This window comes from Felis catus, chromosome B3 (assembly GCF_018350175.1).
Source record: "Felis catus isolate Fca126 chromosome B3, F.catus_Fca126_mat1.0, whole genome shotgun sequence".
Lineage (NCBI taxonomy): Eukaryota > Metazoa > Chordata > Mammalia > Carnivora > Felidae > Felis > Felis catus.
The window spans coordinates 144,027,105-144,048,415 of record NC_058373.1 but is presented as its reverse complement, the minus strand read 5'-3'; the positions used below and the strand labels follow the sequence as shown (position 1 = coordinate 144,048,415).

General features: G+C 45.6%; 1 protein-coding gene, 1 long non-coding RNA gene and 1 pseudogene across 6 annotated transcripts in view; 1 reads left to right on the top strand and 2 right to left on the bottom strand.

Annotated features, from left to right (window-relative positions):
• Positions 1-1,508: 1,508 nt before the first annotated feature.
• LOC102900789 lies at positions 1,509-9,325 on the bottom strand. Its single transcript, XR_002743303.2, has 3 exons — positions 9,132-9,325; positions 2,365-2,597; positions 1,509-1,951 (listed from the first exon to the last, which is right to left on the bottom strand). It is a non-coding gene; the product is annotated as an uncharacterized LOC102900789 (long non-coding RNA).
• Positions 7,297-8,344, bottom strand: LOC111556296 (annotated as a pseudogene).
• Positions 9,326-9,427: 102 nt separating the features above from the next.
• MOK (MOK protein kinase) overlaps positions 9,428-21,311 on the top strand; it is a 65,746-nt gene continuing 53,862 nt past the window's right edge. For 2 of the 5 annotated variants that reach the window (XM_045060536.1, XR_006600015.1), the window contains exon 1: positions 9,428-9,664. In XM_045060536.1, the coding sequence (XP_044916471.1) occupies positions 9,471-9,664 (194 nt within the window). In that variant the 5' untranslated portion in view covers positions 9,428-9,470. The remainder of the gene's footprint in view (positions 9,665-21,311) is intronic. The other 3 variants (XM_023256055.2, XM_045060537.1, XM_045060541.1) reach the window with 3 other exon arrangements.

The following is a 21,311-nucleotide window of genomic DNA, read 5'->3' as shown; positions in this document are numbered from 1 at the left end:
ATCTTAACAGAACAGATGTTATTAAAAGGAGGTGTTGAGTCAGGTTTAGTCAACACCTACTCATTAAGCCTGGTAGTGCCCTAACCACAGGGAATCAGCTGTAAGCCAAGCAGACCTGATCCTGTCCTCACCAAGCCCACAGTTTAGCAAAGACAGGTGCTAAGTTAGTATGGGTGGAGACACTTAGGCATCGCGCTGAGTGTAGGTAAACAGTGCCAGGGGTGGAAGTTTGGGGCAGGTTTTTGAAGACTGGGAAACTTGACTGCATTCTGAAGGTCAAGGATGGGCAAGCATAGGCCCAAACAGGTAGAGCGCTCTGGGCAAAGTGAAGTGTCTGCAACCCTGTCCATTTTGCTTGTCGCTGAATGTCCCGCGCCTAGCACACTCTCTGGAATGATAGGAGTGTAGTTAATAGGAGTCAGGGGCGCCTGGCTGGCTCAGTCAGGAGGGCATGTGACTCTTGATCTTGGGGTCATGAGCTTGAGCCCTGCATGGGGGGTAGATTATACTTAAATAATAATAATAAATAGGAGTCAGATGAATGAATGAGCTAATTGCAAAATCACATTTTAAAACATATCAGATCAAGTACTTTCTCTGTTCAAACCCTCCCCTCCTGGCCCAGCCCGGCTCGGGCTGCCAGATTTAGCCGCCCTAAATAATTTAGTGTATGTCCCAGACAATACGTAGTTGTTTATCTACATAAACACCTTAAGTTCACCTTTAACTGCCCATCCTGTGCCTACGTGGCAACCCCCCACGCAGAATAACACCCATCCGAAAGACCCCGACCTAACCTGCCCCCCTTCCCGGTGCCCCCTGACACAGCCCCATCACCCTCCTTCCTGGATCTTGCTCACCAGGCCACGCTCCTGCCCTGGGGCTTCTACACTTCTGTTCCCTCTTCCTGGACCCTCTTCCCCCAGACACTGCCAAGGCTCTCCCTCGTGTCCTCATGTCTATGCGTAAATGTCACATATTCCGCGAGGCTTCCCTGACCCCCCTGTTTAAAATCGCAACGCGCATTCAGAATTCCCTGCTTTTTCCTGCTTCATATTTCGTCCGGAGCTTTCCTAATTTCGTGACTGCAGGAGGGCAGCAACTTGTATTTTGCACCTGCAGCACCTAGAAGTGACTGGCACATAGTAGATGGTCGATCCAGGTTGGTCGAAGTTGACAGATCATCCCTGAGAGGTCTAGCCCTGACACAAGCCAGGCAGAATTGAGGGCTCGTTTCCCGAGTGGGCGGGCTCCAGTCCCCCCGGGGCAGAGGGAGCCGGCGTGCCCACGGTGGGGGAGACGCAGTGACTGAACGCAGACGGTAGGGGGCACCCGAGACCTAGGCGTCCGCTGAGCACCTGGCCGCCAGCGCGCCTCCTGCCCCGGGTGTGTGCGGACTCCTGGATGTCTCCTGCCAATTCGGACTCCGTCTTACAGTTCCTGCAAGACAAACAGGTCCTAGTTTTCATTCTTTGAGTTAGGAAAATGCAGACTCATACATGACCAGCACCAGGTGACGCTGGGTTATTATTCAGGTTTTTCAGTGTCTGAGGGGTGCTTCTGTGCATGCAGCTTGGATTCTAAATAGTCCATTTGCTTTAAACCCAACTGGTAAAATTCGTCATTGCTTATAAATTGGAAACTTCGGTATGAACATAAAGACATACGGTATTCGTTTCCCAGGGTTGCATCAATAAAACGCAAACTGGGTGACTTAAGAGAAACTTATTCTCTCAAGTTCTGGAAGCCAGAAGTCCAAGACCAAGGTGTCCTCGGTGTTGGTTCCTTCCAAGGGCTCTGGGGAAGAATCTGTTCCGTGCCTCTCTCTCCTCTCTCTCCCAGCTTCTGGTGGTTTGTTAGCAATCTTCGGTGTTCTTTTGCTCGTGGAAACCACACTCTGATCTTGGCCTCCATCACCACATTCGTGGATCTCAAGTTCCCGGAAGAGTGCCTGGTGCAAGGTCAATTTGTTGAATTAATGTTAAATTCATTGTGTGTTAGGTTCACTCTGTTAGACCTTTTGATTCAGAAACATGCCCTTCCATTCTTTTTTTAAATGTTTATTATTTGAGAGAGAGAGAGAGAGAGAGAGAGAGAGAGGGAGGGAGAGAGAGAGAGAGACAGAGCACGAGTGGGGGAGGGGCAGAGAGAGGGGGAGACACAGAATCGGAAGCAGGCTCCAGGCTCCGAGCTGTCAGCACAGAGCCAGACACAGGGCTTGAACTCACAGACTGTGAGGTCATGACCTGAGCTGAAGTCGGCTGCCCAACCGACTGAGCCACCCACGTGCCCCATGCCCTTCCATTCTTGGCAACATTTCAGAGGAAGAATGTTTCCAAGGGAGATTTGATAATCTCCTCTTACCTTTTTCTGGAACACCATTCTTCAGAGGTCAAAACTTCGGGGTTGAATCTCTAACTTTCTTCTCTTTTCTTTGGTCCAGGCCTAGGTCTATTGTCTATTTCCTGAACAATTTCCTTGAACTGTCTTCCAACCTTCTTTTTATATTTTTTATTTTGACTTGGAGCCCTGGAGCACACAGACAAGGACAGAGCAAAGCACTTTGAATGTTGAAGCTGAATTCTTGCCAATCAATTCTGGAAAAAAAGAAAGAAAGCAAGCAGGGGCGGGGTGGGGAGGCAGGAATACAATACTTCATTGTACAATATGTACTATGTCAAAACTGTTAGACAACACAAAGGAAAAATAGACAAACATAAGGATTTTTCAGATGTTGCTTCTCATTTGCTACAACAAATTAGTTGGTTCCAGAGGCTTTTTAAAAATGTCCTTTCTTAAAGCATGTACATTAATTACAAAGCTTTAAAAAAGGTCTCTTTTAGATGCAAGGGAGCTGTAGAAGCACAGGGAGTTGGAAGTTACAGATTTGGGTCTGAGCCTAGGATGGCCACTGGCGAGTGGGTGACTTTGACAAAGGCCTCTCTGGGTCTCCACCAACAGGCCACCTGGGTTTCTACAACCTTATCAGGCTACCTGCTTAATTCCTCCCCATCAACAGTTAAAGTTTGTCCTGGATGCTCAATAATCATTGAAAATCAGGCTCGCCCTTGTCAGAAAAGAAGGAGTAACAGTAGGTGACAGTGGATGATGCCTTTTGATTAGTCAACATTTACTGAGCATGTGGGCAAAAATCAAGCAGTATCGTATAGTGTCACAGACATCTGACTTCATCTGCACAACCGCCCTTTGGAGTGGGTGCTTTTAACCCTATGCTGCAGAAATGAGAAAACGGTGGTCCAGTGATTGGACTGGGGTTCCCTGGTGTGATTTTCCTCTCTATGACTTTAAGGGCTGAATTTTACTTCTTTCCGTTCTCCTCTTAGGAAACCTCTTCTTAAGCTTTATAAGATATCTGTTGTTCCAAATGCCTTCTTCTCAGAGATGTGCACAGACTCTCTGAGTCGGAAGTTTATCTATTTTTGTGTTCGCATCACACATTGCACCGTGACCTTATTTATGGTTCTTGGTTAGTTACCATTCCTCATGTTAATTTGAGTGGCCAATATTCTTGTGCTGTTTATTTCATATCCCTGTTAGCTTCGTCTCCTCTGAGATATATTTATTATTTTCTAAAATGAATCTAATTTCTAATATCTTCAGGTGGATTTGCATCTGCCCACCTTACCAGTGTTAACACGTTTGACATTTCCATCATCTCTAATTTTTCTAACTTCTGCCTATTTCCTGGTTGGAACACTTATTAAGATGCTCAGCAGAAGAACACATATCTTTTATTAAAATTTTTTTTTAATTTTTAATGTTTATTTTTGAGAGAGAAAGAAAGAGAGAGAGAGAGAGACACCGGGTGGGGGGGGGGGTGGCAGAGAGAGGGAGACACAGAATCCAAAGCAGGCTTCAGGCTCTGAGCTGTCAGCACAGAGCCTGATGTGGGGCTCAAATCCACAAACCGGGAGATCATGACCTGAGCCATAGTCAGACGCTTAACCGACTGAGCCCCCCAGGTGCCCCAGGGCACATAACTTTTAAACACAGCCTCATGGCTGAATCTCTTGACATTGGAAAATAGGAAAGGCTAATGCTAGGATACGGGCTGAACTGTGCAAGGAACAGTTTTAGAATGAACCAAAAAGCTCCAGTGGCTGTCATTAGGTAGTGTTCGAGCAGTTTCCAAGGTGGAGCTCTAAGGTACAGGGTGGTTCCATTTTGCAAGCATCCTTTGAGTATGTCGTAGAGCCTGGCTGCTGTCTCTGTGTGCTGGACAGGTGAAGGGCTCGTGACCCATTGTTTCTTAGCGGTCAATTCTTCTCCTTGTCATTTAGGGCACAAATGGTCCAGGGAAGCAGGTGACCAGGCCACACAGACATAAACCAAGAAGACTGACGCCCAGGCGTGGTGTTTGAGAATGTTTCAATAGGGAGACATGGGTCCACAGCAATCGCTTTTTTTGAAGTAGCATTTCCTAGTCTGTTTAGAATTTAAAAAGAGCGAGGAATTATCTAGGCCAGTGGTTCTCAAACTATGGTCACTGGTGCAGCAGCAGCATCACCTGGGATCCTGTTAGAGATGCAAATTATTGAGCCCCACCCCAGAATTACAGGCGAGAAATTTGGGGAGTGGGGCGTGGCAACCTGGGTTCAACAAATCACAATCACCTGAAGGCAGGTGATTTTGGGTGCCGCTAAAGCTTAAGAACCGCTGCTCTAGGCAAAACCTTTCACAAGTCCCCCTTCTGTAAACTTCCTGCTAAGGTACCCCATTTGTATCCTTTGATCTTTCATTCTGGAGGCCCTTTCCCACCTCTCCCGGGCGTTCACACACCAGATGCAGGCTGCATGCCAGGGTGGTGGGCTGGACCAGCTGGTGAGGGTTGAAGTCCAGCCGCCCCTGCGTGCCTGGGTAAGCACACTGGTCTTTACAGTGTCACTACCCGGAGCCACTTGTCCACGATGAAAATGAGCAGAAGATCCCGCAGCCATGGCAATCAGAAACAATAGGGCTGGGGCTCACCTGCCAAAATGCATTCACCTGTTCATCTATTTAACAGGAACTCAGTGAATATCCAGTAACATCCTTTGCCTGGGCGGCCCAAGGAGCTTAGAACCTAAGGGGCAGAAGAAGCATATGAAAAGAGGGGTGCCTGGGTGGCTCAGCCGGTTAAGTGTCTGCCTTTGGCTCAGGTCACGATCTCCCAGGCTGTGGGTTCAAGCCCTTCGTCGGGTTCTGTGCTGACAGCTCAAAGCCTGGAGCCCACTTCGGATTCTGTGCCTCCCTCTCTTTGCCCCTCCCCTGCTTGCACCTTCTCTCTCTGAAAAAAATAAACATTAAAAAGAAAAAAAAAGAAGCGTATGAAAGAGACAGAAAGATAAATGTGACAAAGTCCCAAGATAAAGGGAAAGGCCACAAGGAGACAGGGAGAGATCAAATCCCAGTGGCCTACAGGAATTAGATGTGGGTTTTCAGAGCTAACAAAGCACCATTAACAGCAGCACCAGCAATAAGCACCTTTCGTGTTTTTTTCAATTTATTTTGAGATAAAATTCACATATCATTCTTTTTTTAAAATGTATTTATTTGAGAGAGACAGAGAGAGCATGAGCAGGGGAGGGGCAGACACAGAGAATCCCAAGCAGAATCGAGAATCCCCTCGACATCAGCACAGAGCCCAAGGTGAGGCTCAGCCCCACAAACCGTGAGATCACGAGCTGACCTGAGATCAAGAGTCCGATGCTCCACTGACTGAAGCACCCAGGTGCCCCCACCTATCATTCTTAACCATTTAATATGTACAATTCAGTAATTATTACAAAGTTGTGCAACCATCACCACAGTCGAACTCCAGAACATTGTCATCACCACAGAAAGAAACCCTGTCTCCATGAGCCGTCCTTCTCCTCTCCCTCCCCCAGCCCTTGGGCAACCGCTAATCTACTTTCTGTCTCTACGGGATTTGCCTATTCTGGACGTTTCCGATAAATGGAATCCTACAATACACACGTGGCTTTCAGTGTGTGGCTTCTTTCACTTAGCATCATGTGGCTGCTTAATGGGAACAGGGCTTCCTTCTGGGGTGATGAGGCTATTTCCGAACTAGATAGAGGTGATGGTCGCACAACACCGTGAATGCACTAAATGTCGCACTTTAAAGCGGTTAATTCTATGTCATGTGAACTTGACTCAGCTTTTTTTTTGTTTTTTTTTTTTTGTTTTTTTTTAATTTATTTTTGGGACAGAGAGAGACAGAGCATGAACAGGGAGGGGCAGAGAGAGAGGGAGACACAGAATCGGAAACAGGCTCCAGGCTCTGAGCCGTCAGCCCAGAGCCCGACGCGGGGCTCGACGCGGGGCTCGAACCCACGGACCGCGAGATCGTGACCTGGCTGAAGTCGGACGCTTAACCGACTGCGCCACCCAGGCGCCCCTTGACTCAGCTTTTTAAAAAGAAGTTAAAGATTTCAGAGTAGATGCCCTTGACCCCAAAGCTCCACTTTAGGAATTTCTCCTCTGGGTACACATGGACATATAGGAAATTATGTATTTACAGGGTTGATCACTGCAGCAGTGTTTGAAAGATGGGACTAATAATAATATATTAACGTAAATTATAATTTTGTTAATTAAATATATGTCAAGTATATTTAAGACGTTATTTGAGGAAGAAGAAGTAACTTTCTAAACCAAAATGAATTCAGGCCCAAAGACGTGAAAGGAAGATACGATGGGCAAAGGTGTGGGCCTGAAGATTTCAGGTGGGGGGAGATTGTGTATGGGGTGAGAAATGTGGATTTATCTTATGACAGGCACCTGTAGAGACTTGGTCAGCCTAGGGCTGGAAGGAGGCTGGAACCGGCAAAAGGTAAGGTGGGTAGAAAAAGGAGGAGGGGTGTGCAGGAAACTGAGGTGTCTTGTGGGACGGGGAGGAAGAGAATATTGAGGGTAGAGTGCACCCGGGCAGGTGGTTTGCCCCCTGCTGAGGTGGGATCCAGAGGGCAGGGGACAGGTGAAAGTGGCCTAGGCCAACAGTGGAAGCATTCGGGGCTCACGTGCAGTGGCTTAGAGAGGAGAAAGCTGCCAGCCAATGGAGAAGAGATTATGTCCTCAGGGGAGGACAGCAGAAAAGGATTGGGAACCATAAAGAAGTTAAAAATTGCACGTTGTTATGTTTTGATCTTTTCCTGAGTGGCTTTTTTTTCCATTGTAACAGGTTGTGTTTTTTTTGTTTTTTTTTTAACGTTTATTTATTCTTGAGAGACAGAGACAGAGCACAAGTTGGGGAGGGGCAGAGAGAGAGGGGGACACAGAATCCGAAGCAGGCTCCAGGCTCTGAGCTGTCAGCACAGAGCCCAATGCAGGGCTTGAACGCACAAACTGTGAGATCATGACCTCAGCCAAAGTCGGAGGCTTAACCGACTGAGCCACCCAGGCGCCCCCATAACAGTTTTTATTAAATGTCATATATAAGATTACTTTGTTCCTGTGTCTTTTTCATTGTTTCTTCCTTATATTTGCCCCTTTCCTTTCCAACTTGGGGAGACGTGGCTTTGCATTCAAGGGTATTTTTGGGTCTTTGTCCAGTTTCAGTCTAGTGATGACCACCTCGCTGGGTGGATGCCCACGTGGACAGTCGTGCCATTTGCCTTCTCTCGCTGTACTCGTTCAGTGTAGATGACGTGAATTTCTTCCTGTAAGCCTGGACGACTTTGCCAATTTGCCGACCTTTGTCGTGTCCTCACCCAATCTGTACTTCATCATCCTTCCGGATGGGCATGGATCCAACGTAGTACTTCTGTCTCAGCTCTTTGGAAAGAGGGGAAGACATAAATTTCCTGCGAATGTGGGAAGGTGCACTGAAATGCCGGGTATGGTTCTTGCTCCGGTCAGAAGTCACAAACGGATTGAACTTCATTTTGGTTGCAGTCGGCAGGCCAAAGCTCGCCTGCTGCAGTTCCAGCGATGGTAGCAAAGGGGAAGAGATGAATGGCTTCTTAATCTTTGTAGACATCCTGTGTCCATGCAAGTGTGTGTGTGGGGGGGGAGGGAATTCAGGTATAGATCTTTCTGTGTTGGCACAGTATTTTTGGAGAATTATTTCACATCAGTCCACAATTAAATTATCGATGCCTTATGACCCATCAACTCCAACAGAAACAGGCATATGTGTGCTCAAAGATACACACAAGGGTATTTTCTGAAGTATTGTTCGTAATAGTAAAAATAAGAAACATAAATAGGGAAATGGTTAAAAAATGACAGTATATCCATACTGTGGAATATTGTGCATCAGTTAAAAAAGCACAGGGGAGCTCTCCTAATATTAAAAGATGACTACGGGGGCGCCTGGGTGGCTCAGTCGTTAAGCATCTGACTTCAGCTCAGGTCACGATATCGCGGTCCGCGAGTTTGAGCCCCGCGTCGGGCTCTGGGCTGATGGCTCAGAGCCTGGAGCCTGCTTCCGATTCTGTGTCTCCCTCTCTCCCTGCCCCTCCCCCGTTCATGCTCTGTCTCTCTCTGTCTCAAAAATAAATAAACGTTAAAAAAAAAAAAGATGACTACGGTTTATTAAGTGGGGGAAATAAAAGCAAATTATAGAAGGATACCCATGATTTTCAATTGTGGGGAAAGTCTGTCCAAATTCATGCACAGAAATTCCCAAAAGATGCCACTCAACTGTTGCCAGTGGTTGATTCTGGGGAGGATGGGGAGTGAGAAGGATGTAAATGCTTCGAAGGGATTATTTCAAATTTTACTTGATATATTTCTGTATTTTGATTCCCCCCCCCCCCAAAGGACACGTTTTACTTCTTTAATTTCAAAAAGTAATTGGAAAAAATAGGAATACCTGACCTAAGGGAGTAGTTGTGGGGATGAAAAAAGCAAATACATGACAATGAGCTTCATAAAGCGCTACACCGGTACATACAGTTGTTATTTTTAGCGCACTGTGAGTTTCCGGAGGGCTAGTCACCTTTCGGTTATCAAGTCACCCTATTTGCACAGAGTTTATTCACATATTCATTCCTTCAACTTTACACTGCAATATAAGTGTCAGGAAGTCAGGGACCCTGTCCACACTGCCCTCCTTTATAGTCTCAAAGCCTGCAACAGTACCCTGGGCTCAATAAACGCTTGCTGAATTAAAAAGAAAAACTTACAAATGAACCTCTGTGTTCCAGACTAGATAGGAGATGATCAAGCGCAGGATGAGACGGCAAGGAACAGGTATCAACTGACAGTTATTTAGCGCGTCCCCAGCCCAGTTCCAGCAATAGGTATCACATGGCTAAATTCTCAGGCAGGCTGGGAATAGCGATCCCGGAAGGTCGCCTACACTCAGAGGCAGAGAATTGCTTACCAAAAGCGGCGAGGGAGGTTGCTTAGCAACCAGACTGAGGAGGCGGGCCGCACTGCGCACGCGTACACTTTGGAAGGACAGATGCGGATGCGGTGTTTTGCGCACGCGCGGGAGGCGGCCTCGGGGCGTCCGGGGCCTGATGGTTGCTAGGGTGACAGCGATACAACATGGCGGCCGGATCCTAACGCTCTCTGTCGAGGAGCCAGCGCGGAGGTCCTGGTTCGGGACCCTGCCTCAGAGGAGTGGAAGCCAGGGGGCCTCCCTTTCTGCCCCTTTCTTCTCCGCCCAGTGTCGGCAAGGGCTTGTCGTCGACTTCCGCATCCAGGATGAAGAGTGAGCGGGGCCGGGGAGGGGCGGGGACGCGAGGGCGAACGGCGGGGGTCGGGGGGTTGGGAGGGCACGAAGGGGCAGGGTCTGGTCACCAGGGTGGTGGGTCCACTCGGCAGGCCGGGAAGGCGCAGCGTGTGGGGACCCCGAACCTCCCTGGGTTGTCAGAAGCCGGCGCCCCCGGGGGTTCGAGGCGGGCTTGGGGGCGGTGGGGTCTCAGAGCGACCCCAGCCTCAGGGAGGTCCCAGCCCCAGACCTCCCAGGCATATTTTGGTGTGGAGGTTATGTAACAAGTTTTGAAGGTTTTGTTGTTGTTGCACGCTGGACTGAAACTGGGATTCTTGAACATTCGGCAGTAAGGTAGTGAGCGGTTACTGTGTGGCTTTCTGCCCTTTAATGACATCGGTTTAGGGGAAAATGAGAGGAAAGATGGGCTATTTTATTTTTTGGGTCAAACAGTAGTGTTTTTACTGGAACTATTTTTATAGGGATTTTGAAACAACCTTTTGGTGAAAGTGTTACTGGGAAGTTGGGAAATGAAGTGGTCGTCCTAGAAAATGTAACGGTAAAAATTTTACTTATGCTTGGATTTGTGGATTATGAGTAACTGAACTGCAACCAACTTGGATGGGCTTTTTTTTTTTTTTTACACATTACTGTACAGATCTGTATTTCTGCTAGAGGTATGGAAAAATTCGGACCTCCTTTGCTGTGAAAATATTTAATTACGTATACTTGCAATGTGAAATTTGCATTGTACCCTAAGTAAGTCCATTGGTAATTGATTATGGCATAAATTGTGAAACAAGATATTTAAAATAATTTACCCCATTCATACTTTACAAGACATTCTTATTTTCTTTGGGGCTATTGTTCACAGGTTTTTCTTTTTCATTAATGCACCCAAAGCTGTAGTTAGAACACAAGGCCTACAAAAGGCTTTATTTACGTTTTTGCTTATAGTGTGGACTCATATACACATATTTTTTTCCTTTTTTCCTTCCCAACTATTTACTGTCAGAATTTTGAATCTGTATGAAAGTTGCAAGAAGAATTCATTTGACTGTTTATAAATCTTTCACCTAAATATCTTTCACCTAAATGCACCATTTTGCCTTTTGTGTGCCTGCTTACTTGCACACTCTAAATTATGTACAGTGTTTATTTCGCTGAGCGTTTTGAGTTAGTGCACATCAGTCCTTTTCACCACTAATAATTCAGCAGGTATCTACTAAGAACAGTGACATTTTACATAATCACAGTGCAAACAACATCTTGGTATATACAGTACTCTTATCCAATATGCAGCCTATATTTCAAATTTTCCCAGTTATCCCAATAACATCCATTACAGGTGTTTTTATTTTTTCTGGCATCTAATCAAAAAGCACAAATCGCATTTTGTTGTCATATCTCTTTGGCCTCCTTTAAACTGGCACACTGTTCTGCCTTGTGTGTGTTTCACGACATTTTTTTAAAGAATTCAGGCCATGGATTTTGCAGAATGTCCTTCAATTTGGATTTATCTGATTGTTTCCTCATGATTAGCTTTAGCTTAAATATTTTGGTCAAAAATACGTCAGAGGTGAGGTTGTGTCTCTGTCAGTGTGTCTCCAGTTTTGTTGAAGTTAGGTTTGATCATTTGATCATTCCATTTATTCACTTTTGCCTCTTAGACCTTTCCTGCCCCGGTGCTAGAGGTTACCACTCTTACAGTTTCACTTAAGTCTCTCTATGTCTGTTTATATAAACGTGTATCTGTATATGTAATGTAATCTGTATCAGCATATGTAAATGTGTCCATCCCCCCCTTTTACTTATTTTTAATAAGAATTTATTTTTTTCAAAGTTATTTATTTTGAGAGAGAGAGAGAGAGAGAACACGCACACAAGTGGGAAAGGGGGACAGATGATCCAAAGCGGGCTCTGTGCTGACAGCAGAGAGCCTGATGCGGGGCTCAAACTCACGAAGCAAGCTGTGAGATCATGACCTGAGCCGGGGTCAGACACTTAACCAACTGAGACACCCAGGTGCTCCAAGATTTTATTTTATTTTATTTTATTTTTATTTTTGGGACAGAGAGAGACAGAGCATGAACGGGGGAGGGGCAGAGAGAGAGGGAGACACAGAATCGGAAACAGGCTCCAGGCTCTGAGCCATCAGCCCAGAGCCCGACGCGGGGCTCGAACTCCCGGACCGCGAGATCGTGACCTGGCTGAAGTCGGACGCTTAACCGACTGCGCCACCCAGGCGCCCCTCCAAGATTTTATTTTTAAGTAATCTCTATACCCAACGTGGGGCTTGAACTTACAACCCTGAGAACTTACAACCCTGAGTCACAGGCCCTACTGACTGAGCCAGCCAGGTGCCCCTATCCCCCCTTTTAAACGTTAATGCTGGCATTATATATTGTATACTCTAACAATAAGTAACACATATTATACATAAAACATTTTATTTATTTATTTTTTTAAGTTTATTTATTTTTGAGAGAGAGAGAGAGAGAGAGAGCGAGCACCGGCAGAGAAAGAGAAGGAAGGAAAGAATCCCAAGCAAGCTTCGCACCGTCAGTGCAGAGCCCGACACAGGACTTGAACTCACAAACTGTGAGATCATGACCTGGGCTGAAATCGGGAGTTGGATGCTTAACTGACTGAGCCACGCAGGTGCCCCTCATATAAACATTTTATGTATGTAAATACTTGCATTTTTTAAATGTCCTTTAAACCTTTGGGTGTTTGTTTTTTGTCTTTTTTTTTTTTTTTTTTTTTTTTTTTTTTTTTTAGTGTAGTGGGTATTATTTGATACGTTCTTTTAAATGGCCATGTTGGTAGTGTTCAGTTAGTTGGTTTAGTGTTACATCTTTATTCTTCTACTTTAAAATCCAGTCTGAGTACTGGTGAAACCTGTTGTCACGTGGGTGTACATCCTGATCAATTCAATGCTTGACAAATATGTAACGATGGAGAAAAAAGATTCCAGAGCAGGAAGTCACAGAGACAGAGTCAGGGAAGTAGAATGAATAGGAAAAGTGAGTAATGGTGAAATTGGACTCCTAGCCTGGGGTCAGAGTGGGGCCAGGAACGCTAGGTCATCATGTTGGCCTTCATTTTACGGTTTTCTACGTGTATTTTCTACCTTGTTTTCTAGGCAAGGCCCACGTGTTTAGGGATGTATTATTGAGCATTCTGGGAAGGTGGGGTTCTTACTGTTTTGCATCATGTGCAGTTGTAGGGAGCAGGGAGTAACACAGGAAAGTTGTTATGAGCATGGGCTTTAGAGCCAGGCAGACATGGCGGTCTCCCGCAGGTTACTGACCTTTCTTTCTTCATATTTCTGGTTATTGATTGCTTCCTGACAAATCACCCCAACTCGGTGGCTGGCGATACCAACAAACTCATCTCTCGTGGTCCTGTGGGTGGCCTGGGCTCAGCTAGGCAGGCCTCACTGGGATCCTCTCCTGCAGTCGCAGCTGGGTTGTGGCTGGGGCTGGAGTCCTCTCCGAAGTTGGCCACTCTCGTGTCTGGCGGCTGATGCTGGCTGTCCCCTGGGACCTTCGCGTGGCCTGTCAGCTGGAACGCTACTGCCTCCACGTGCCTTGACCTTCCTCGCGGGGTGGCACTTGGGTTCTGAGGATCAGCGTCCCAAGGGTGCGAGGTGGGAGCAGCATGACCTTCTCTGACCTAGCCTCGGGAATGTCATAGCGTCCCCTCCGCATCCCCCAGAGTTGAGCGTAGAGAACGCAGATCGCACCTCTTGATGGAGGAGTGGCATAGGTACGTACGTACTAAGACGAGCTGGTGGCATGCGCTATCTAGAAGCTCCCACCTTTGGAAAATAAAATCCTCCACACTTAGATGGATAGATTGATGTAGAAGACTTTCATTTTAAGTAATCTCTACACCCCGCGTGGGGCTTGAGTTCACGACCCGGAGATCAAGAGTCGTGCACTCCACCCACTGAGCCAACCAGGCGCTCCTCCACACTCCGTCTAGCCTGGTTAGTATAAACCTGTTTGTGCCTGTTTAGCATAAGAATACCTATTTTATAGGGTCGTTTCAAAGATTAAATGAGATCGGCTGTGTGAAGCTCACAGCGTAGTGTCTGGTAAGTGATAATTATAAGTGAGTTCTTATTTGCTCTCCCGGTGGATGAAAGCAGGGGTGTAGAAGGGGAAAGAATGACAGATCCTTGCTTGGAAGAAATTTACTGTTATCTAACCTAGTGCAAGTGCCCATTTTTTTTTACTGTCTGAACGTTTCAATGGATTATTCAAAACATACCTATAAAAGAAAAAACCCTATGTGTTCTGAAGGCAGTCACCATTTTCCTATTATATCACAAAAAATTTTTTAAATTATCTGTTGTTATTGCAGACGCTTCAGCTTCGTGTCCCTCATAAATGTATTTTTATAGAACCAAAGTTGCAGGGAAACCTCAAATACTCTTTGTGCGCAAATACTCTAGTGCGCCTCTCACCTTCTGTTTTTATAAATAGATGCATCAACTAGGGGCGCCTGGGTGGCTCGGTTGGTTAAGCGTCCGACTTCGGCTCAGGTCATGATCTCTCGGTCCGTGAGTTCGAGCCCCGCGTCGGGCTCTGTGCTGACAGCTCGGAGCCTGGAGCCTGTTTCAGATTCTGTGTCTCCCTCTCTCTGTGACCCTCCCCCGTTCATGCTCTGCCTCTCTCTGTCTCAAAAATAAATAAACGTTAAAATAGATGCATCAACTAGCAACTTTTTATTTATTTTTTCTCTTTAAATTAAAACAAAATTAAGTAAAAGTAATACTGGCTTTGTGATACACCAAAACAGTGAAAGGTTTGAAGTTAGTCTTGGGACCCTCCTCTGCTTGACAGAGTCAGTCCTGGTTAACATTTCCCCAGATGTACTTCCATAAATCTTTGCATATTGTGTGTGTGTGTGTGTGTACATATACAGATACATAGGTGTACATACATAGATGTATGTATCTGTATATGTATGTGTGAATCTGTGTGTGTCTCTTAAACAGATGCCTCACACTATATGGGATTGTAGTAAATATGTTTCAGTGTAGCTTTCTAGGATGATTCTTCAATGACGATGTTTGAACATTGTTTTTTTTTTTTTTTTTTTTTGTAATTCTTCATGTTTACCAGTGGCATACATTCCTAGCAGTCGACTTACTGGGTTAAAGGCTGCAATTTGAGTGAAAAATTTTTATGGGTTTATGAATAATTTTATGTCCTTTTGTGTTTTCGTGATGTTCGGTAATTCAGGTCACAGTTGTTTTTACTACACCAAGTAATTAATTGGGTACAGCCCTCTTCCTTGATTCCTGACCTTGTTTTAGTAATTTGGTTTGAGTTACTTAATCTCTCAAAGAGAGTGGAAATTAGAAGCTGAACCCCCTTCCTTCCAACTCTAGTTGAGAGTTGTGCTCCATAATTAACCTTCCCCAATTCTTTTCATCCCTCCACTGACGACGCCCCATAGCTGATGCCTATCACCTGCCTTGATTAAGATCTTTAGAAGCAGTGCTTAAAATACAAATGTTTGGATTTGAGCATGATAAGTGTCCCTTTTCACAAAAAGTGAATTTGACCTCCATTTTCATGCGTTAAATAGGCTTAAATTCCACTTAAACAAACAAGACTTGGTTTAATAAAAATGAATAGAATCTTAATGCCAACAGCCTCATCTACCTTCCTCTTTCTGCCCTTTCAGCAGCTATATCAGGTAATTCCTCTTTGTCCTTGAGGCTGGGTGGTTTTGGGGGTTTTTTGGTGACTGTTTATTTTGTCTATTCCCCTTAATGTGGGGCAGGATTTTTTGGTTTTTTTTGTTTTTTTTCCTAGCACAGCCCGGTGTTGGGCTTTGTGTATTCTTAATGTCCCTCATCTAAATTAAAGGCCTGTGAAAATATGCCAGATCCTGCTGGAGAGAATAGGAAGATACGTTTCCTAGGTTTTCTTTTTTTTTTTCCCCATAAAGGTGTTTCTCTTTTTTCTCTCCTCTGCATTTCATTCTTGATTTACACCCAGCCTTTCTATTGAAGGGGTCGTGGGGGAAATAAGTGACCTTTTATCCCCCATGGCCATCTCCGGAGCCTGGATTCTGCTTATCACCTGCTCATCGTGATGGGCTGGAGCCGGCTTGGGATGTTGGCACACGTTCTGAGTTTGTACTTAAGCCACTTTCAAGCAAACAGTTGACTGGTTTTGTTCTGTTTTGTTTTAAGTAAGTCTATTTAACCTGTCTGTGATGAAATACAAACTGGAGTTTATCATGTAAAACTTCCCTTCCCTTCCCTTCTCAAATCGAATACCTCAGGCCACAGCCTGACTTTAAAGTAACTGGTTTTCCTCCCTCCTGGAAGCTTCCCGTCTGTCTCCCTTTAAACTGCTACTGTAGTCTCAAGACAGTTCATTTTGAGCTCGTGTTTCTTTTGGCGGTTAGCCGAGTTCCCTGATTTCTGAAAGCTCTTGAGAATGCCCATGCCCGTACACACTTAAAGAAATATATATTCACTGTGAACATTGAAAAATATAGAAAAGAATAATGAGGAGAATTAAAGTCATCACTGATCCCACCCAGACACAGGTGCTTTAAAATATTTTACATATTTATATCCATTCTTTTTCTTGCATGTATGTGTATTTGCATGATGGTTACCATCCTTTTTTCACTTAACACTAAATTATGCCTGAACATTTCCCTATATCATTAAATGTTATTTGAAAGCATCATTTCTTTTAATGGTTATTTTTGAGAGAGAGAGCATAAGCGGGGGAGGGGCAGAGAGAGAGAGGGAGACAGAATCAGAAGCAGGCTCCAGGCTCTGAGGGGTCAGCACAGAGCCAGACGCGGGGCTCGAACTCATGACCTGAGAGATCATCACCTGAGCCAGAGTCAAATGCTTAGCTAACTGAGCCACCCAGGCAACCCAAAAGCATCATTTCAGCTTGTGGCTGAAAGTATTATTAGATCATTCCTTGATATTAGATATTTAAGTTTTTAGCATTCTTACTGGTGTGGCACCATGAAGAACATCTCTGTCTATAAATTTTGTGTCTCTGTTGGTACCTTGGGGTAGAATCTGGAAGTGGAATTGCTGAGCCAAAGGATATGGGCTCTTTTCTTTCTAATATCTTTTTCCTACTTAAACAAGTAATTTGTGTTTACTGCAGGATATTCACACATACGGAATGATTCCTCAGAAAGTGAGAGTCTGCCACACACCCTTTCCCCAGGAAGCCCGTCGTCTCTGGGCAAGGTAGCAGATGTTCTCAGTGGTCTTGCTGTTCGCATTCCCTTCCCTGTTAGTTGTGCCGTCACGTGGCCACTGCCCCACCACAGCCTTGTCCCCAATGTGGAATACACATGTTGCGGACCTCTGCCAGTTTGACAGATGGAACAGTCTCTTATTTAAAAAGGGGGGCGGGTTGGGGCGCCTGGGTGGCGCAGTCGGTTAAGCGTCCGACTTCAGCCAGGTCACTATCTCGCGGTCCGTGAGTTCGAGCCCCGCGTCAGGCTCTGGGCTGATGGCTCGGAGCCTGGAGCCTGCTTCCGATTCTGTGTCTCCCTCTCTCTGCCCCTCCCCCTTTCATGCTCTGTCTCTCTCTGTCCCAAAAATAAATAAAAAACGTTGAAAAAAAATTTTTTTAAAAAAATAAGGGGGGCGGGCTCCTGGGGAGTTCAGTCGGTTGGACGTCTGACTCTTGATTTCGGCTCGGGTCATGATCCCAGGGTGTGAGGTCGAGCCCTGCGTCGGGCTCTGCACTGCGCATGGAGCCTGCTTGAGATTCTCTTTCTCTTTCCCTCTGCCCCTCCCCTGCTTGCTTGCTCGCTCTCTCTCTCTCTCTCTCTCTCTTTCAAAAAAAAAAAGGCAGCTCTTTTTGTTTTCCTCTAAGTGTCAATAGTTTTCCCTACTGGCTACTTTTATCCTTTTTTTTTTTTTAATTAAAAATATTTTTTTAAATGTATGTTTATTTTTGAGAGAGAGAGAAGGGGAGGGGCAGAGAGAGAGAGGGAGACACAGAATCTGAAGCAGGCTCCAGTCTCTGAGCTGTCAGCACAGGGCCCGACTCTGGGCTCAAACTCAAGAACCGTGAGATCATGACCTGAGCCGAAGTTGGACTTTTAACCCACTGAGCCACCGAGGCATCCCGAGCCACTTTTCTCTTTTTTTTTTTTTTTTTTAAAGTTTTTTTTTTAACGTTTATTTATTTTTGAGACAGAGAGAGACAGAGCATGAACGGGGGAGGGTCAGAGAGAGGGAGACACAGAATCTGAAACAGGCTCCAGGCTCTGAGCTGTCAGCACAGAGCCCGACGCAGGGCTCGAACTCACGGACCGCGAGATCATGACCTGAGTCGAAGTCGGCCGCCTAACCGACTGAGCCACCCAGGCGCCCCAACCACTTTTCTCTTTTAAGTGAATCATCTTATGCTCTTTTGCCCATTTTCGTTGAAAGATACTAGTATTTTTTTGTAACTTGTCTTTACAATTAAATATATTAGCTATTCTCATATTTGTTGCACGTATTTTCTCAGATCACGGTTTGCCTTTACATTTTGTTAAGTTTTTGACGTAAACGTGTTAAAACATGTGGCTAGGTTCACCTCTGTATCTTCCTCCTTTGTCAGTTCATTGAACTTCTGTGTGAAAGTCCCTCCCCTTCTGGAGGGCTGGTAAATACACAGATGCATTTTTTTTTTAAGTTTATTTATTTTTGAGAGAGACAGAGCATGAGTGGACGAGGGGCAGAGAGAGGGAGAATCCTGAGCAGTCTCTGCGTGGTCGGTGTGCAGAGCTCAACGTGGGGCTCAAACCCATGAGACCGCGATCTATGACCTGAGCTGAAACCAAGAGTCCGACGCTCAACCAACTGAGCCCCCCAGGTGCCCCACAAATGCTTGCTTGCTTGCTTTTTCTTTCTTTCTGAGAGAGAGCGAGTGAGCACGAGCGGGGAAGAGAGAGGGAGAGAGATGGCCATACCATTTTTCATCCCCATTATCCGCATATGAGAGATCTGTTGAGTCCCCATCTTCATGTGGCACTTGGCACTTCCAGCCTTTTTAATTTTAGCCATTCTGGTGGATGTGCTTGAACAGGTCTTAAGAGCTAGTTGTTGGAGCACCTGGGTGGCTCAGTCGGTTGAGCGGCCAGCTCTTGATTTCAGCTCAGGTCATGAGCTCAAGGTCACGAGCTCAAGCCCCGAGTTGGGCTCAGCGTGGAACACGCAGCCTGCCTGGGATTCCTTCTCTCTCTGCCCCTCCCCTGCTTGTGCACGCAACGCTTTCTCTCTCAAACTTAAAACAGAAAAAAAAAAAAAAAAGGAAAAAAAACCCTAGTTATTCCCACTTTGTAAAACAAGCATCTAACGTTGTAAAAGGCACGAAGCTACCGCTCAGTGTAGGTGACACCAGGGAATACTGAGTGACCAGATTGCCTGATGGACTGACTGTATCGGAAATTTGAAAGTTACCAGACGGTACTCGGTGGTCGTGAGGGTTGTGGCACTCACAGCTGGAGTTGGTGCTTTCGCTGCCCCTCACACACCAAGATTGCGTCCCTGTATCATTGGCACCGGGGCTCCCAGACTCTGCCTTTCTCATGGACCTTGTGAGCCAAGCCAGTTATTCTGAAAATGATCTCTTGCCAAGGTCAGTGCTCTTATAAGTGCATCGGAGTGACTTCGTCGGCACCTTGTGATAGTGTTCTGCTCATGGGAGACAGCAGGGGCAGTGTGGTCAGGAAAGGGCTTCTGGAGTCAGACTCCCCGGGTTGAAAGCCCTGCCCTACCGCTTACTGATGTGACTTTGGGCAGGCTGCTTGACCTCATTTGTAAGATAGGGCTCATGGGGTACCCTATTGCGTGGGATTGTTGAGATGATTTAGCGTAAAATGGTGTCTGGCACCTTGTGCTCAGATTTGGTGTTTAATAAACATGAATAAATACCATTCTGTAAAAGGCATCGAGGCTTCTTGGAGAAATGGCTAGTCCTAGGACTGAGACGGGGAGCACGCAAGATTCCGTAGTACCAGAAAGTAAGAAAATACTCAAACAGATCCTTTGTTGATGGGGGCGTGTCAAAGGGACCCAGGAACCAGCCGAATGGGCACCCGGTGGTCAAAGCTGGAGCATCTTAAGCAACAAAATAAATAGTTTTGGATTCTCCCAAAGTATAAAATAAGTGTTTTTGGGTCCATACTGATATCAAGTATTACCTAAGTAAATGACAATAGACAAGCTCCCATGTGGAAGAATTCCAAATGACTTATGTGGGCGCTCCACCCTCAAGGAGGGGAGCATTATTTCTCAAAGTGTAGGATCTCACGGTGACTTTTCCCAAAGAGTACAGTACAGAGGGGGTGGGGAGAAAGTCACTTTGCCGTGGAGTAACTGACAGACACTACCCCGGCCTGGTGATCCGGGTCAACATCACCAGTGACAAGCCGTGTTGATAGCATGGGCCCTAGATTGATGTGCTCCAATGGACCACAGCACTTCGATCTTCTTCCCCAAACCCATAACCCAAGTCTAATCAGAAGAAAACAGCAAATTCCAGTAGAAGGTCATGTTACAAAATACCTGACCAGTACTCTTCAAAACTGTCGATGTCACAAGACAAGAAAAGCCTGAGGAACTGTCACAGCCACCAGGGGTCTAAGGAGATACAACTGATGTAAAGTGCTGTCCTAGATGGGATCCTGGACAGAAAGAGGATATGGGGTAAAAGCTAAGGAAATCTGAATAAAGCATGACCTTTAGTTAATCATAATGTATCAATATGGGTTTATTAATTGTGCCAAATGTAAGATGTTAATTATAGGGAAACTGGACATGAAGAATATGGGAATTCTCTTTATCATCTTTACAATTTTTCCATAAATCTAAAATTACTCTGAAGTTAAAAGTTTATTTTTTAAAAGCGGTGCTTGCCATATGGTCAGTGCTACGACCAACATTAGCTATGATCACCTACCTTGGTTTTGTTTGTTTTTTACGTTTTCTGGGACCTGGTTGTGGGTAAGGCTGAATTTACCTTACGCATCATTCCTTGGCATGTAATTGGGAGAAACATATTGTAAAAGACAGCTTATTTGAGGACTGTGAAACTTTTAGAAGGTAGTTGAAGGAGCCTTCCGGCCACCTTATCCTTATCTTTTTAATCTCACTGGTGCATGTATACGGATGGTCTGACTTGGGAAAGGAGGTAACCTAAGGGACATCGGGTCTCTCTCAGCGTGATTGCAGATACCTGGCATTTAAAGATGGAGGTGGATAGAAAAGGATTGGTTGCCAGTTAGCCAATAGTAGTAATTTTGTGATTCGCTGGTCAGTGAAGTTCCCCCTGCAGAGTGTGTCCAGGGGACTCGAGAAATAATAGATTAAGAGGCATATGACCAGGCATTGTCTCTGTTCATTTGTTGAGTATGTGTAGGGCACAAAGAGAATAGATTGTGGACCTTGCCTTTAAGGAGTCTGTGGCCTTCCTGGGAGAAGGTGCAAAGTGGAACATGAGTTCTGGAAGAGAGGACAGGGTGCATACAGAAGGAGGGAAAGACATTTGCTTTGAGGCCCTCCAGATGGGTCCTGGGAGATCAGAATCTAAAGTACTACGTACTCAATATTATGCACATGTACTTACTAATCTGACCTTTA